General features: G+C 35.6%; 1 protein-coding gene across 3 annotated transcripts in view; it reads left to right on the top strand.

Moving 5' to 3' along the window:
- The window catches only part of Dync2h1 (dynein cytoplasmic 2 heavy chain 1), a 257,221-nt gene that overhangs the window by 120,535 nt on the left and 121,704 nt on the right, over positions 1-14,982 (top strand). For all 3 annotated transcript variants that reach the window (XM_074066819.1, XM_074066821.1, XM_074066820.1), the window contains 5 exons: positions 4,234-4,397; positions 7,025-7,144; positions 7,707-7,841; positions 10,022-10,165; positions 13,695-13,784. In XM_074066819.1, coding sequence (XP_073922920.1) covers positions 4,234-4,397; positions 7,025-7,144; positions 7,707-7,841; positions 10,022-10,165; positions 13,695-13,784 — 653 coding nt within the window. The remainder of the gene's footprint in view (positions 1-4,233; positions 4,398-7,024; positions 7,145-7,706; positions 7,842-10,021; positions 10,166-13,694; positions 13,785-14,982) is intronic.

The raw sequence follows: 14,982 nt of genomic DNA, 5'->3' as shown, positions 1-14,982 counted from the left end.
GAGCAGTATCTGTTGTCTTCTCTGAGAGTGGGAGGTTGACAAGGTTCTTTGAAGTTGCATTAGTAAGAGTGATAAATTCTGCATCATGCCATGTTCATGTTAGGAACAGTGTTGAAGATAACTGTGCGAGGCCGTTTGTTCATGCTGAGTCAGTCCCTACCGTTACTGTACTTTTTCACCTCTCCTCTTTAGTCTATTTTCTCCTTTTGGGTGGACTTGATTACCCTTTTCCACAGGGTAATATCTGCCATTTTGTTCTCAGACATTATCTCTGCGGCGAGAGGTTGGTGATCCTAGAACCACAAAAAATAGTCTGTGTCCCAGTTCTTTTATGTCCTTGTGTCCTTAATGTGTGAAACGTCAACTGCCTTTCTACTTACTGAGGTCAAAGTAGAGACAAATGCTAGGCTAGAATGCAGTCTCTTCCATTAACTTATACTGCTCAAGCATCCCTTCAACTATGTTTGGATCAAAAGAACAACAAGGTGTAGTTGTTCCTCCAGATTCTCATTTTTTAAACTTCCTTATTACTGTGTGTCTAGGAGAGCAGCTCAGACAGAAGGTAATGTGGCCGTTTGCACTTGGTAAAGACCCTCAGACCAGCTCCCTGCTTAGAAGTTGCTAGGGAGAGGCTGGTGGTGTTGGCAAATGCTTTTAAGTTTTACCAATGGTAAATATCAAGGGGTGGGGATTTTTGTTTATTTTTTGAGGCATTGTCTCACTTTGTAGCCCAGGCTACCCTTATACTCCCTATCTTCCTGCCCTCACCGTTCGATGGGAAGACTACAGGCATGTAACACATACCCAGCTCAAGAGTTTTTTGTTTTTTAGTATTCTATTTCTCTATGGTTATTTTCATGTTGGATTTGAGTATGAACCTGAAGTTGTAGTAGAGATGATAGCGGAACATTCTTGGTTGACTCTTGTAGTCAAGATGCTTCTTGTTAGGCACATATTTCTGATAGAAGTATGTATGTGTGGCATAAACCAGCATAAATTGTGCTTCTTCTGTCCATTTCCAGTAGCTGACCCTCCATGTGGGCATGTCTCTGGTCTTCCAGTTGGGTCAGGGTACCCAATTGCCTGATGAATACTAGACCAAAGCTTTTCTTTCAGGAGCTATTTTATCCTCTGAGAGACTTGGCAAATGTCTGCTGAGTTTTTGTTTGTCACAACTGGTGTGGAGGGGATTTGTTCTGGGGACATCGTAAAATGCCCAGGACCTCTCCCCACAAAAATGATTTTTCCAACACAAATTGTCAGTAGCATTGAGACTGAGAAACCCTAATCTGGTTTAGTAGTTGTGACCCAAGAGTCTCTGTACTGGTATATTTTAGTCGGTCTCAGAGTAATATACTTTGTAGCAAGTGCACTACTTGTAAGTCAGTTCATTGTTCAAAATATCCAATGGTATCTATTGCCAGAAATTTTATCTGTGGCTAGTAGATGGCTATAACATTGCATTGGTTTTGCTAATCTGTGGGATTATTTACAGATATTTATAATTATGTGCATATGAACGATATAGAGACCAAAGGCAAAGGCTGATTTATGACTGTGTGGATTACTTCCAAAGTGGCCTCTTATAGGAGCTGCTATTCAAGCTTAGCCACATGCTTGTTGATCAGAGAGGCTGTTTTCACTATGGAATATGTGGCTGCTTGCAGACCAAGAGGCTGTTCTCTTTCAACAGTTTATCTTTAATGAGCTTTGGAAAACTCTTTGGGCGTGTCCGTTTTATTCATTTGGGTAGCAGGGTTGTCTTCATTTAAATACCATTAGTTTTGAGTTAGCGGTGCCTGAATGGTATATAACAGTATGAACAGTTAATGGACACCATTGTCAAAATATGCCCATATAACGGAAAGGAATTTGGCAGTTTCTGTGGTATTTGCGTTTATCTAATTCAGTTGATGATATACTTCTGAAGAATTTGGACCTGTAAAGGTGTGTTGCATATAACAAATGCAATGATTTAGTAATCATTACCAATATCCCAGTCTGCATACCAGTGTCAGTTATGGTAGCAAGTTTTTTAGTCATTGCTCCATTGAGTATTGTGGAAACAATTGTGGGCAACTGCCTGGTTTAAGTTTTAGGGGTCACAGTAAACCTTCAAACAGCATTCATGTCAAAATCCAAACAGATACAGTTGTGCTGTGCACGCTTGGTGTGAAAGTACAGGTGCCTTTTCACTTTCTGGCATGGTTAATTTATTATTAATTAATTAACTGATTAACTTGCAGTTCTGGGGATTGAACTCATGGCTTCTCACCTACCAGGCAAGTGCTCTACTATTTGAACCACACCCTTAGTCCTTTTTACTTTTAGTTTGCTTTTCAGATGTTGTCAGTCTGTCCTTGAAATGTGATCCTCCTACCTCCACTTCCCAAGTAATTGGGGCAAAAATTGTGTAGTACCATATCTAGCTTGGTTCATTTCTTTCAACTGTAAATATTGGCAGGATTTAGGCATATCTTATAGGCTGATCTTTTCTGAATCCTTGACTCCTTGTTACAAAAGTCACCAAAGGCATCACAGAGAATGTATCCAATTAACATATCCATATATAACAGCATCCTAAATGTCCACATCTGTTATACATGTTGACCAAAATAAAATACAACAAAATAGCTGAACAGGATTCAGGTTCAGAAAACAAGCAATAGACATGTAAGTTGGGACTTCCTATTAAGTCCAGTGAGAACAGGCAACCAACTCTTGTGCTTGAGCCCAGTTATTCTGTCTTCCTGCTCTAAAGTACAGTGTAGGGTTTGTGTTCAGAACATAAAAGTTAACTCCACTGTGATGTTCACATCTTCATATCATTACTGTTTTTTTCCCATTTGCTCCATCATGTCTTGAGATAAATATCTTAAAAACTTTATGATTTTGAATTTGTCTGTTTTTCTCTGGGTTCTGTCAATTTTTGCTTTAAATATTTTGAAGTTGCATTATTACATCCATACAAGTTTAGAGATGTATTATTTTCCTTTAAATTTTTTTATCATTATTAAATGTCCTTTGTATCTCAAAGTGCCTCATATCTTAAGTTCTGTTATCACAATGTTATAATAACTTTATGGACTATTTGTATCAGTTACTTTTTCTGCCACCAGTGACTGGCTTCCTTCAGTAGGCCCACCTTTTAGTTTGTACTACATCCCAGTAATGCCATCAAATTATGAATCCATCAGTGGATTAATCCACTGATGAGGTCACAGGCTTCATGATCCAGTCACTTCTCAAAAGCCCATCAGCTTTAATAAGCCTTTAACACATGAACCAACTTAGGCAACGTTTTAGACATGGAGATTTCATTTTTGGGTGGGGGGGATCATATACCCAGAAGAACAATTGCTGGTCATATGAGAGTTCTATTTTTAATTTTTTAGGACCCTTCATAATATTTTCCAATAGATTGGTAGACTACCAATCTACATTCCCACCAGTGGTTCCTTTTTCTCCATACCCTCACCAAGGTTTGCCGTCTCCCTCATAGACATGAGATGATGTAGTAGTTTTATCTTCATTTCCCTAATGTTTAGTCATGTTGAACCTCTTTTCATATACTTGCTGGTCACTTTTGTGTCCTCTTTTGAGAAATGTCTGGTCTAGTCCTTTGTTCATTTTTTTTTTTGATTGGCTTATTTGGTTTTCTGCTCTTAAGTTGTATGAATTCTGTATAAATTTTGGATGTTAAGTCTTTGGATAAATGGTTTGAAAATATTTTTCCCATACTGTAGATCATCTTTTCATTTTGCTCATGATGGATATCTTTGCAATTACTTATATTTTTATATTCCTAGGTTTTTGCCATCAAGTGTTATATCTTAAATACTAGTACAATAAATACCCTTCAGAGAATGAATTTGGAAATAAAGGATAATACATGATTGATAGTGTCTCTTTTGTCATCTCTAATCAACTCTTTCAGAAAAATTTGGAATTTGAAACATCTAGTTAATATTAAACCCATAGTGAATATCAGTAGATATTGATGCTTCAGTGTCCCAGGATCATCTTAATGAATATTGTCTGTCCTTGCTTATGTAAGTCTTGTCAGTAAAGCATTCTGTCCAGTGTATCTTGGGCAGCCTAACTTTTCTAGTCTTTTGGACTGTATTAAAAAGCCCATAATACATTTAGAAGTACTTAAAGTCATATTTCTAAAGATCATGTAGCAACATACAGCACATTAAGGCTAATTGCATGTGTGTTTTTTCTGAATAGGACCACGATATGTGGTGCAGATAGGTGACAAAATTATCGACTACAATGAAGAATTTCGCCTCTTTCTGTCAACGAGAAACCCAAACCCCTTTATTCCACCCGACGCAGCTTCCATCGTTACTGAGGTTAACTTTACTACAACAAGAAGTGGATTACGGGGCCAGGTACATGAACACAAACATTTACCTTAGAACCACTGTAGCCTTGTAGGTGGATTAGACATTTTTACTGTGAATATATTTTTAAAGCTGATCAGTATCTAAGCTTATGATTTTGAAAATATAATAGGAAGCAAAGCATTCTGTCTTACTTCATTTATCATCTCACACTTGTAAGACTTGATGGTAACGTCAAACTGCTTCTTAATGTAACTAATTAAAGTCTATTTCTGTCCTAGGATTTGAGAGATGCATGTTTCATAGAGATTAAGATCTTTTTTATTTTAAATTGAGAAAAGTGAAGTTTGTGGAAATCGAAGCTAAGCAACATATTCAGATAGTTGATGGTCTTTGTTTCCTGAGCTGTTATTTTTTTAAATCACTAGAACCTATGCAGCTTTGAATTCAATTTATCTGTATGTTGCTCATCACAATTTAGAATTATTACATGAATTTAAAAATGATTTTTCATGTCTAGACTTTTACTTACATATTTACTCATTTTTTTTCTCTTGAAGGCTATACTGCCAGTTGGTTTTTTGAGTATCATCCTTTTTAAAATTTATTTATTTATTTTTCTTTTCTCATTTTATTGTTTTTACATTTACTTACACATGTATACATTGTTTGTGCCACCTCCACCCTTCCCTCCCCCTTCTGGGCAGAACCTGTTCCATCATCTTCTCTGATTATGTTGAAGAGAAAACATAAGAGATAATGAGAAACACATAGCTTTTTTGCTAGTTTGAGATACAGATAGCTGTACAGAGAGATTCCTAGTGTTGCTTCCATGCACTTGTGTATTGCAACCCCCATTGGTTCATCTCTACCAGACCTCTTCACTACTTCCTGGCCTCCTTCCCATAGTGGCCTCTGCCAATTTAAGATTATTTTATTTGCTCCTCAACAGTGAGCACATCAACTACATTCAAATTTTAGGTTTCCTTTCCTTTCCCTATTTCTCCCATGCGTGTTCTCCCCTTAGTGTGTGACCTGTGTCCAATAATATTACTGCATTTGTTTCGGTTCTAAAATCTGCGTATAAGGGAGAACATGTGATTTTTGGCCTTCTGAGCCTGGCTAACTTTGCTTAAGATGATGTTCTCTATTTCCGTCCATTTACTTGTGAATGACAAAATTTCATTCTTCTTTGTGGCTGAGTAAAATTCCATTGTGTATAAATACATTTTCTTGATCCATTTGTCAGTGGTGGGGCATCTGGGCTGTCTCCATAACTTGGCTATTGTGAATAGCACTGCAATAAACATGGGTGTGCAGGTGCCTCTGGAGCAACCTGTGTCGCATTTCTTTGGGTATATCCCCAGGAGTTGGATTGCTGGATCATATGGCAGATCTATGTTTACTTTTTTAAGGAGCCTCCATATTGTATTCCAAAGTGGTTATACTAGCTTATATTCCCACCAGTAGTGAACAAGGGCTCCTTTTTCCCCACATCCTCGCCAACACCTGTTGTTGGCGGTGTTCTTAATGATGGCTTTTCTAACAGGGGTGAGGTAGAATCTTAGTGTGGTTTTGATTTGCATGTCCTTTTTGGCCAGGGATGGTGAGCATTTTTTCATGTGTTTTTTGGCCACTTGTCATCCTTTTTTTTTTAAAACACATCTAACAATAGATTTTCCTCTTTTACTTTATATGATTACAAGTATATTTGCTGCAATTATTACTTTATTGTAATTTTTAGAACCATTCTTGCTGTACCATAAGAGTCACTGAGTAAATATTTATGAATATCATTTGATTGACTTGATGATGCTTCTTATAAATAAAAAAAATGAACAGTGACTCAAAACATGGCAGAGATGGCAAATTTGCTCCTTCCATCTGAAAGCTCTCCAACAGGAATTTCTCAAAGGAGCTATGTAGGATTCATGTTAGTGAGAACTACAGGAATAGGCTTATACAGCAGATTCTGAGTTACATGTTTTATATCAGTGTCAGTCCCTATTTTAATTTTCAAAGTCAGTAAATTGATAGTCAGAGCCTTTTAGCCTTAACACATGCAATTCATATTATATAATTTATTAGTTCAAATTGTACAGTTCAAGCTGGTGCCAGTGGTCCATGCCTGTAATCCTAGCTACTTGGGAGGCAGAGATCAGGAGGATCATGGTTCAATGCCAACCCAGGCAAAGTAGTTTAAAAGACCTTATTTTGGAAATAACCAATCCAAAAACTGGGTGGTTGAGTGGCTCAAGTGGTAGAGCACCTGCCTAACAAGTGTGAGGCCCTTAGTTCAAACCCTAGCTTAATGTAATATTTTAAGTAATCCTTTTTTTGTTTTAAAATGAATACTTGCCAATAGATAATACTAGGTCCATATTTTTAATATATTTAACCTATCTTTGGAGCTAAATATTCCATATTGGCATGTTAAGTCATGTAATTTCTTATAGCTATCCTGTAACAGTGAACATTTTATTAATCATCTTATTCATTTTATCTTTTTAATCAGATATAATTGTGAAGGTTTCTCAAGTTTTATTAGAAGAATCAAATAAGTAACATAGTGTGAGAATACTTGTAAGGTCTGCTGAAATACAAAGCCTGTTCATAGGAAGTTTTTGTTTTGTTTTGTTTTAACTTTAGTGCTAGAATTATCTTTTTTTTTTAAGCTTTTGGCTTTAACCATTCAACATGAAAAACCTGATTTGGAGGAACAGAAAACAAAATTATTACAGCAGGAAGAAGATAAGAAAATACAGCTTGCCAAGCTTGAGGAATCTCTTCTAGAGGTAAAATTATACAATTCAGAATATGATTTTCCACATTACTTTTTATCTTTAATAAATATAAAACTTAGTGTCTTTTTAAAAAATTAGTAGTACCTTTAGAATGGTTTTGGTTTTTTTTCAAAGACATTCAAACAGAAAACAAGGAGATATCTTTTAGAATATAAGATAAAAGGAGTTATATTTAAATAAGATAATTTGAACTAATAATTTCTTTATTCTGTTATTATTTTATATTATATACTCAGAATATCAAAATGCATTAAAAGTTAGCATGAAATTATGGTTGAATCTATAAATTTTATGTGGTTTTTATTAGATTGATAAAATTAATATACTGATATTTTGATAATGTTGTAATAATGTTTTGATAATGATATAATATCATGTAACATGTGTTATGTCATTTGATATAGGAAGGCCAAAAAATATTGAAATTCCTTTAAAATAATGTAAGTTCCCATAAAAGTCATCAAATTAGTGATATGTATAATGTGGGCTTCCTTTAAGTGATTATTTTAATATGTATAATAATGTTCATATTATTTTTTAAATTTTCTTACAGACACTTGCTACATCTCAAGGCAATATTTTGGAAAATAAGGATTTAATTGAATCTTTGAATCAGACAAAAGCAAGCAGTGCACTTATTCAAGACTCACTTAAAGAATCTTACAAACTCCAGATTTTCCTTGATCAAGTAATTACTTCCTTTTATTGTGATTTTATGTCAGATTTTAAAAAGAAACACTCATGTGTCAGTATAATAGAAAATGTAGAACCACATCTTCAGGAGAAAAGATTGTGTCAAGAAAAGGAAGCCATTCAAAACCACCACAGCCTTGGGTCTGAATCTTACTACAAGAAGAAGTCAGGGTGTGGGGCCCACGAAGACAGACTGCTGATCATTGCACCCCGGTGGCACAGTGATATCTAAGGCAGTGCTGTAATTCTTTACTAAAATTGAGAATGAGAAACTGGGCACTGGTGGCTCACGCCTGTAATCCTAGCTACTCAGGAGGCAGAGATCAGGAGGATCATGGTTCGAAGCCAGCCTAGGCAAATATACGAGAGACCTTATCTTGAAAAACTCTTCACAAAAATAGGACTGGACAAAAAAAGGACTGGTAGAGTGGTTCAAGGTGAAGGCCCTGAGTTCAAGCCCCAGTACCACAAAAAAAATTTTTTTGAGGATGAAGACTAGAGAGCATCTTTGTCCTTCATGTTAATCAGCTTTCTATCACTGTCACAAATACCTAAGAAAAGGTTTAGTTTGCCTCATAGTTTTAGATTATTCAGTCCAAGGTAAAGGTCACTTGGGCCTGTGGTGAAGCAGTACATCATGGCTGTGGTGTGAGGTGAAACTGCTCAAGTCATGTCTGGGGTGTGTGGGTGGGGGAGGGTAAGAGAGAGGAGAAGAGGAAGAGAGCACTGGCCTTCTAAGGCACTCCCCAGTGACCTCCTACTAGCCCCATCTCGTTCCTAACACCACCTAATAGCACCTTGAGCTAGAATCCAAGCCTTTAACACACAGACCTTTGAGGGAAATTTGAATCCAAATTATAGCACCACTCATGGAACCAACCTACCTACTTACCTATCTACTCTCCTTCCTTCCATCCTTCCTTCCTCCCTCCCTCCTTCTCTCCCTCTCTCCCTCCTTCCTCCCTCCTTCCTTTTTTCCCCAGTGCTTTTCAGTTCTCATTCAAATTTTTCACTTATTGTTTGCTGCTTTCATGACATTGCAGATGTCATGATTGTAATTTTCTGCAAAAAGAATTTTGAACTTTCTGTACCTTCTCTTACTTAACAGACATTGATAAACCACAGGCATAAGTTTATCAATTGGTAATTGTAGTGCTTTGATCATAACAATATGGAGAACTGTCTTAGTTCCACTCAGAACCTAGAGGCTGTTTAATCCTATGATTGTCCCATTTCTGTCACTCTTTACCACAGTCAGATGGAAAGCCCGATAATCATCACTTCCCATAAACAGTGCTGGGTGCTTTATCATCCTAATGTGCACAACTGTTACATCGTCTTCTCTACCTCTTGTTGCCACAGTGTTCTCATTAGTACCAGTCCCAGAACCTGATTGCATAGCTTGACCTTTACTTCACGATGGCCTAGTAGTCCATGCCTTTTTACATTACCTGTGCTGATTCTCTTTTGAAATGTAGAACTGCACGACAATTCTCTGATCCCAACTGCTTACCCTCTTTGCCCAAAAATTCTTAGTCCTCATTAAGACCAACCTGTGGACTACTTCTAGCTCTATCATCATCGGAGGAGGAAGGTATTTGAGATACATTTCTTTAGTCTGAATGTTTATGTAACTCCCTCCCCTGCAGCTGTACGTAGAAACCTCATCCCCAGCATATTATATTAAGAGGTGGGGCCTTTGCGAAGTGATTAGGTCATGAGGGTGAATCCCCCTGAAATGGGATTAGTGCCTTTATAAAAGAAGGCTGAGAGGGCTTGTTTGTATCTTCCACTGTGTAAAGACACAGCAAGAATCAGCAATTTCTATTATCCAGGAAATGGGCCCCACTAAACTCCAAATCTGTGGATGCCTTAATCTAACTTGCTAGCTTTTAGAACTGACAGAAATAAATTTGTATTATTTATCAGTAGAACCAGTTTATTGTGTATTTTGTTATAGTAGTCCATTAATGGACTAAGACATATATTGCCTTTAGCTTCATAAAAATAAGGATGCTATTTCTTTGAGTTACAGGGTCTTTTTTGATTTGTCATCTTGATTTGTTGGTGTGTGCAGAAAAGTAGGGCTGTGGCTTGCAATGTGCATAGTCGTCTGTAGGTGGTAGTACAACACTAGTACTAAGGTGTTTCCCTCTGTCCTCCACTGATCCACAGGAGCGGGATGCCTTTCTCCCTCTGGCTGAGAGTGCCAGCAAGATGTATTTCATTATCTCTGACTTATCCAAAATTAATAATATGTACCGTTTTAGTTTGGCTTCATTTCTCCGGATTTTCCAACGAGCTCTGCAGAACAAACAGGTAAGCCGTTGGCTACCCTGCAGCTGAATTAGCTCACTTTACTCAGGTACTTAATTTAAGATAGTAATTTCCTGAGAAAACTTAGAATTATGCTTTGGAAGTCCACATGCAACACTTTAAACTATATTTAAAAGAAATCAGTTTCTTTTTCATCTTAAATTCTTAACAAACTTTTTCAATGGGATAGTCTTTTGAAACAATTTATGTTCTAACAGTAAATTAATAGGTAATACATGATCACAAAACCCCTATGGTTCCTAAAGGCATAAAGGTGAGAAATTATGTACATAACCCAATTTCTGAGATATATCCTTGTTTTTTGAGGCCGTAATATATGCCAAGTTTTGTTCTAGATAATGAAGGCAGAGGAGTGTAAATTGCCTTTGCAAGTTTGTATTTTGATTGCAGGAAGGGTACAATAAAATACCGTATTAGCCAAAAGGTGTCATGCTGTAATTAAGAAACACATCAGTATATTGTGAACAATTTCCATGTCAATGAATGGAATCCTGCCTGATAGTTTTAAGAGATGGTGTTGTTATATCACACTTTAACCTCCCATCTGGACATTGTTTTAGTTGTCTCTGCTGAATATAATATTACCACCAAAACAAGCAGATTCAAACCATTTTCTTACAATTGTGCCAGAAATTGGGTTAGGATACAGCAGGGATGGTTTGTTTCTCTTTCACTGCGTGGGAGCTCAGCTAGGACCTCTGAAGAGGGCGAGGGAGGGGCAGATGGTGTTAGCTATCCTTCAGAAATATACGTTAGTTTTGTGTTAATAGATATGAGTACCTTTTCCCTCTGCATCATAATCACAACTGATATGTATATTTTAATAATTTTCCTATTAAGCAATTGAAAAACATTTCATTGTTTCTGAAAGTCTTTGATTACTTGTAAATATCAAGTAAGACAAATATTTTATTTGATATTTGTCTTTTTTCTTCGGTGGACTACTTTGTGTGTGTGTGTGTGTGTGTGTGTGTGATACTGGGGGGTTTGAACTCAGGGCTTCAGGCTTGCTTTGTAGATGCTCTATCACTTGAACCACTCTGCCAGCCCTGTTTTGTGTTGGGTAATTTTGAAATAAGGTCTCACAAAATATTTACCTCTGCTGTCTTTGAACCGTGAACCTCCAGATCTCTGCCTCTCAAGTAGTTGGGATTACAGACTAAGCCACCGGCTCCTGGCTTAGTTTTTTAATCCTTAGGTTTTTTTTATGTTATTAATATGTTAAAAATGAAGTTTTAGAAGATCCTTATATAGTAAGAACCTTAAGCCTTTGTTATATTTTTTAAGTATCTGCCTTTTTAGTTTATCTCAAAAACATTTTTGTAATTCCAATTTTATCAAAAATTATTATTCATAGTTTTTGTAATTGGTATGATTCTAATATTTTAAAAAATTATTTTTGAAAGACCATAAACTTTTCTTTATAGTTCAGTTAGGGAGCAAAGTAGGTTTACTTAAATCTGTTTTTCTGAGGAAAGGTTATTCTTTCACCACGATGTGCCAGACAGTTTTCTGGATTCTTGGGGGGAGGGTGTACAGCAGAGAACAAAGAAGAAACACCCTTGTTTTCATTGATGTGTACTGTGTAGTGTTCTCATCAGCAAATTGTCTTAGAAGCCCTTTACTTGATTGTAAATAACAATTCGATTTTTACTAATGTCTTTTCCACTAAAGCATATCATTTGATGTTGTTCTTAAACTCAGATTTGAATTAAAATTGTTTCTAATAAGTAGCTTCTGCTTTGGAGCCAGGTTTTGTTAGCAAAGCATCGTCTGCTCAGCCAAGGCAGTCATGGCAGATAGGCATTCCCTCAGTGTATGTTTTTTTCTTTGGACAAACACTATTTCAAGGTGGTAGGAAATGCTGAAAAATAAATAGTTGTTGGTCTTAGTTTTTAAAAAATATTATAAAATTTGAAACATTAAATTTAATCAAATCATTTAAAATATTGTGCTGGTGAAGTATATGATTTTTACAAAACCATACAGAATAGGATAAAGTCTTTGAGAGTTACATTATATCTGATTGATCCTATTTCAACCAATAAAATTAAAGACAATTCATGCTTATGCTTTTGTACCAAAATTTCTTACAAGTTTAGAAAATGTATGATGATAAGTATTTTTCATTACTCTTTATTTTTTGGTCAAAAAATAAATATTGGAAGGTCAGTAACTATAAGCTATCGTATAAGAACTGGTAAGTAGTTTAAAAGTTCAAATAAACTGAATAAGTACATTGACTGTCCTTTGTTTTAGAAAAGCTAGTAATTCATACTCTCTTCACTACCAATAGATTGTATGGCTATAAAAAACATTGATCCGTGTGTGTGTGTGTGTAATTGTGTGTACATTTGAATTTAATTTAAAAGGTAATACAATATTAAATGTATAGGGAAAAATGCTAGTGTTCAAATATTTTGAAAATCTACTGGATTTTATAGAAACTGTACTCTGCTTTGTAGTAGAACATATCTTATTGAATATCAGTCCCAGATTCACATGTGATCTTTCTTAAACTCACATGAGGAGGAGTATTTATTATCTGAAATGTGAATGTTCAACTTTGCTGCTTAGAACATGCTACTAATAAGGCCAGAAGCCAGTTTTGATGCATCTGAGTACATGTTTATTATGCTTTGTACCATACATAGCATACATTTCCCTGCTAATCCTGGATGTGTTTTTCTGAATCATTAAAATTAACTTCCTAGGGTTTTTTTTTTTTTTCTTTCTTTCTTGGTTATAAGCACAAGGAAGCAAGCCAATTAGTCTAATTATTATAACAGAACTGAACTTTGCAGGATATGTGTGCTTCCAATGCAGCCTGTACAACCTTCCCTGCCTCCATTTCTATCCTCAGCAATTTTTCTTAATCAAGGGAAATAGCCATTAATGCCGTCTTTCCAAGTCATGGCAATCTCATACAATAGAAGTACCAAATCAACTGAAAAAGTAAAGGGGTATGTGAGGTTACCAGTTTCACAACCATTGTCAATTCTTATCCATTCTTTAAGATTGTTTAGGTTTTCCTATTGAGGTTGAGAAACATAGGGTGATTCTGGTCATACTGTTTTAGGGCTTGGTTGGTAATTAATTATAATACATATTAGCAATTTCAGTAGCCTTGACCTACATTGAATGCTGGAGGAATCAACGTGGTATGGTGAAATTGAACTAATATTATTGGATATTTGATTGTGATTTTCATTTATTAAAAGCTTAATTTTATACATTTAAGAAAAATACATCAGTAGTGTGGCCCTGAGTTCAAACCCTAGTACTGCCCTCAAAAAGAAAAAGAAAGAAAAACAGTTTTTTTTATGTTGTATTAGTGTACAATTGTAATTCACTTTTTTATTTAGTCTCTTGGGTTTTATGGTTAAATATATTTATGCCAGAATTAGCGTTGAGTCTGGAGGAATAATATATGAATGATTAAACTATTAAATTCCTTTATATATTTAGAAATTTCTTAATGGGCTCTTAATTTTCAAATTGTAATCTACAGGATTCTGAAAATACAGAACAGAGGATACAGTCTCTTATCAACTTATTAAAACATATGGTATATGAATATATATGCCGATGTCTATTTAAGGTAAGAAGCATTTTATTTTTTAGATATAAAATACTACTTGATCCCTGATTTCTTAAGTGTTTACAGGTATATAACTATTTACTTACTCAGAAGGTGTTGCAATGGGCATTTTTGATACTTTCCTAGATTAAGATTCATTATTAACTGGAATGTCTTAGAGCAGTCTAGTATATAGTGGTCTCAAAATCCACAAGTGAAGAGGGGAAAGAAAAAACCCTGGATTGGCTCCTTAGCTCGGAGCACTCCAGTAGTCACTGAAAGAGAGAGTAGCAGTAGATTTTGTAGCTTTTGTCTAGCCTGGTTTTCTCATTCTCAGCATTACTGACATTTTGAATCAAGTAATTTTTTGTTGGGGGTGGGGCTGTTCTGTGCATTTCAGTGTTCAGCAGCATCCCTGGCCTCTGCCAGCTGATCCCAGTAGCAGTCTGTCTCCCATCCCTCACTTGTGACACTCAAAACCGTTTCTAAATATTGCTCAGGTCCACTGGCTTGGGAGACAAGATTATTTTCAATTGCTAGAATTATGAGGCAAGCTAATGCCTGCTTCTGACTTAGGATCACAATTTGATGTAGAAGTGGATCAGGCAGTGAGCAGTATTTTAGAATTTTTTAAAACATTATAGAAAACACAGGCCATTTTTTTTCTAATCAGTCTGTGTGTAGCTTAAGAAGAGCTTCATAAACGTCACCAACTAAGGATGAGAATAGTATTGTAGTTCAATTATACAACTTAACAAATCTTGAAATGTAATTAATATATATTTTTAGAAAAGGGATAGTGATTTTTAATGGTTTTTGAGGATCTTTATTTCAGGAAGAATACATCCTTCAAAATACATTTTATTATTTTGACAAGGGTTGTTATTGGGAGTTCAAATAATTATAGTTGAGCATTTCTGTAGAATTCCATTAGTGAGAACTGTGGTTTTATATTTTTCTTTTAAAGGTCTTATAATTAGCTAACTATGATTCTAAAACTTACCTTTCAGGCCTCCATTTTAACATGTATAAAGTGGGGAATTGTAAGCAAATGATCTCAAAGCCATTTTGACACTAAAATTAATTGTCTTGGATGTGAGGATAGCCTTTATTTTGGTACTGTCTCATCAGTTATAGATCTCATGGTATCCTCAGCATTTGTATAGTATATTATCTCATGTAATTATTGAAGATTTTTTAGTAAATAAATAAAACTTAG

This window comes from Castor canadensis, chromosome 2 (assembly GCF_047511655.1).
Source record: "Castor canadensis chromosome 2, mCasCan1.hap1v2, whole genome shotgun sequence".
NCBI lineage: Eukaryota > Metazoa > Chordata > Mammalia > Rodentia > Castoridae > Castor > Castor canadensis.
Note: the sequence above shows the minus strand (reverse complement) of the source record. Positions and strands in the feature narration are given on the sequence as shown.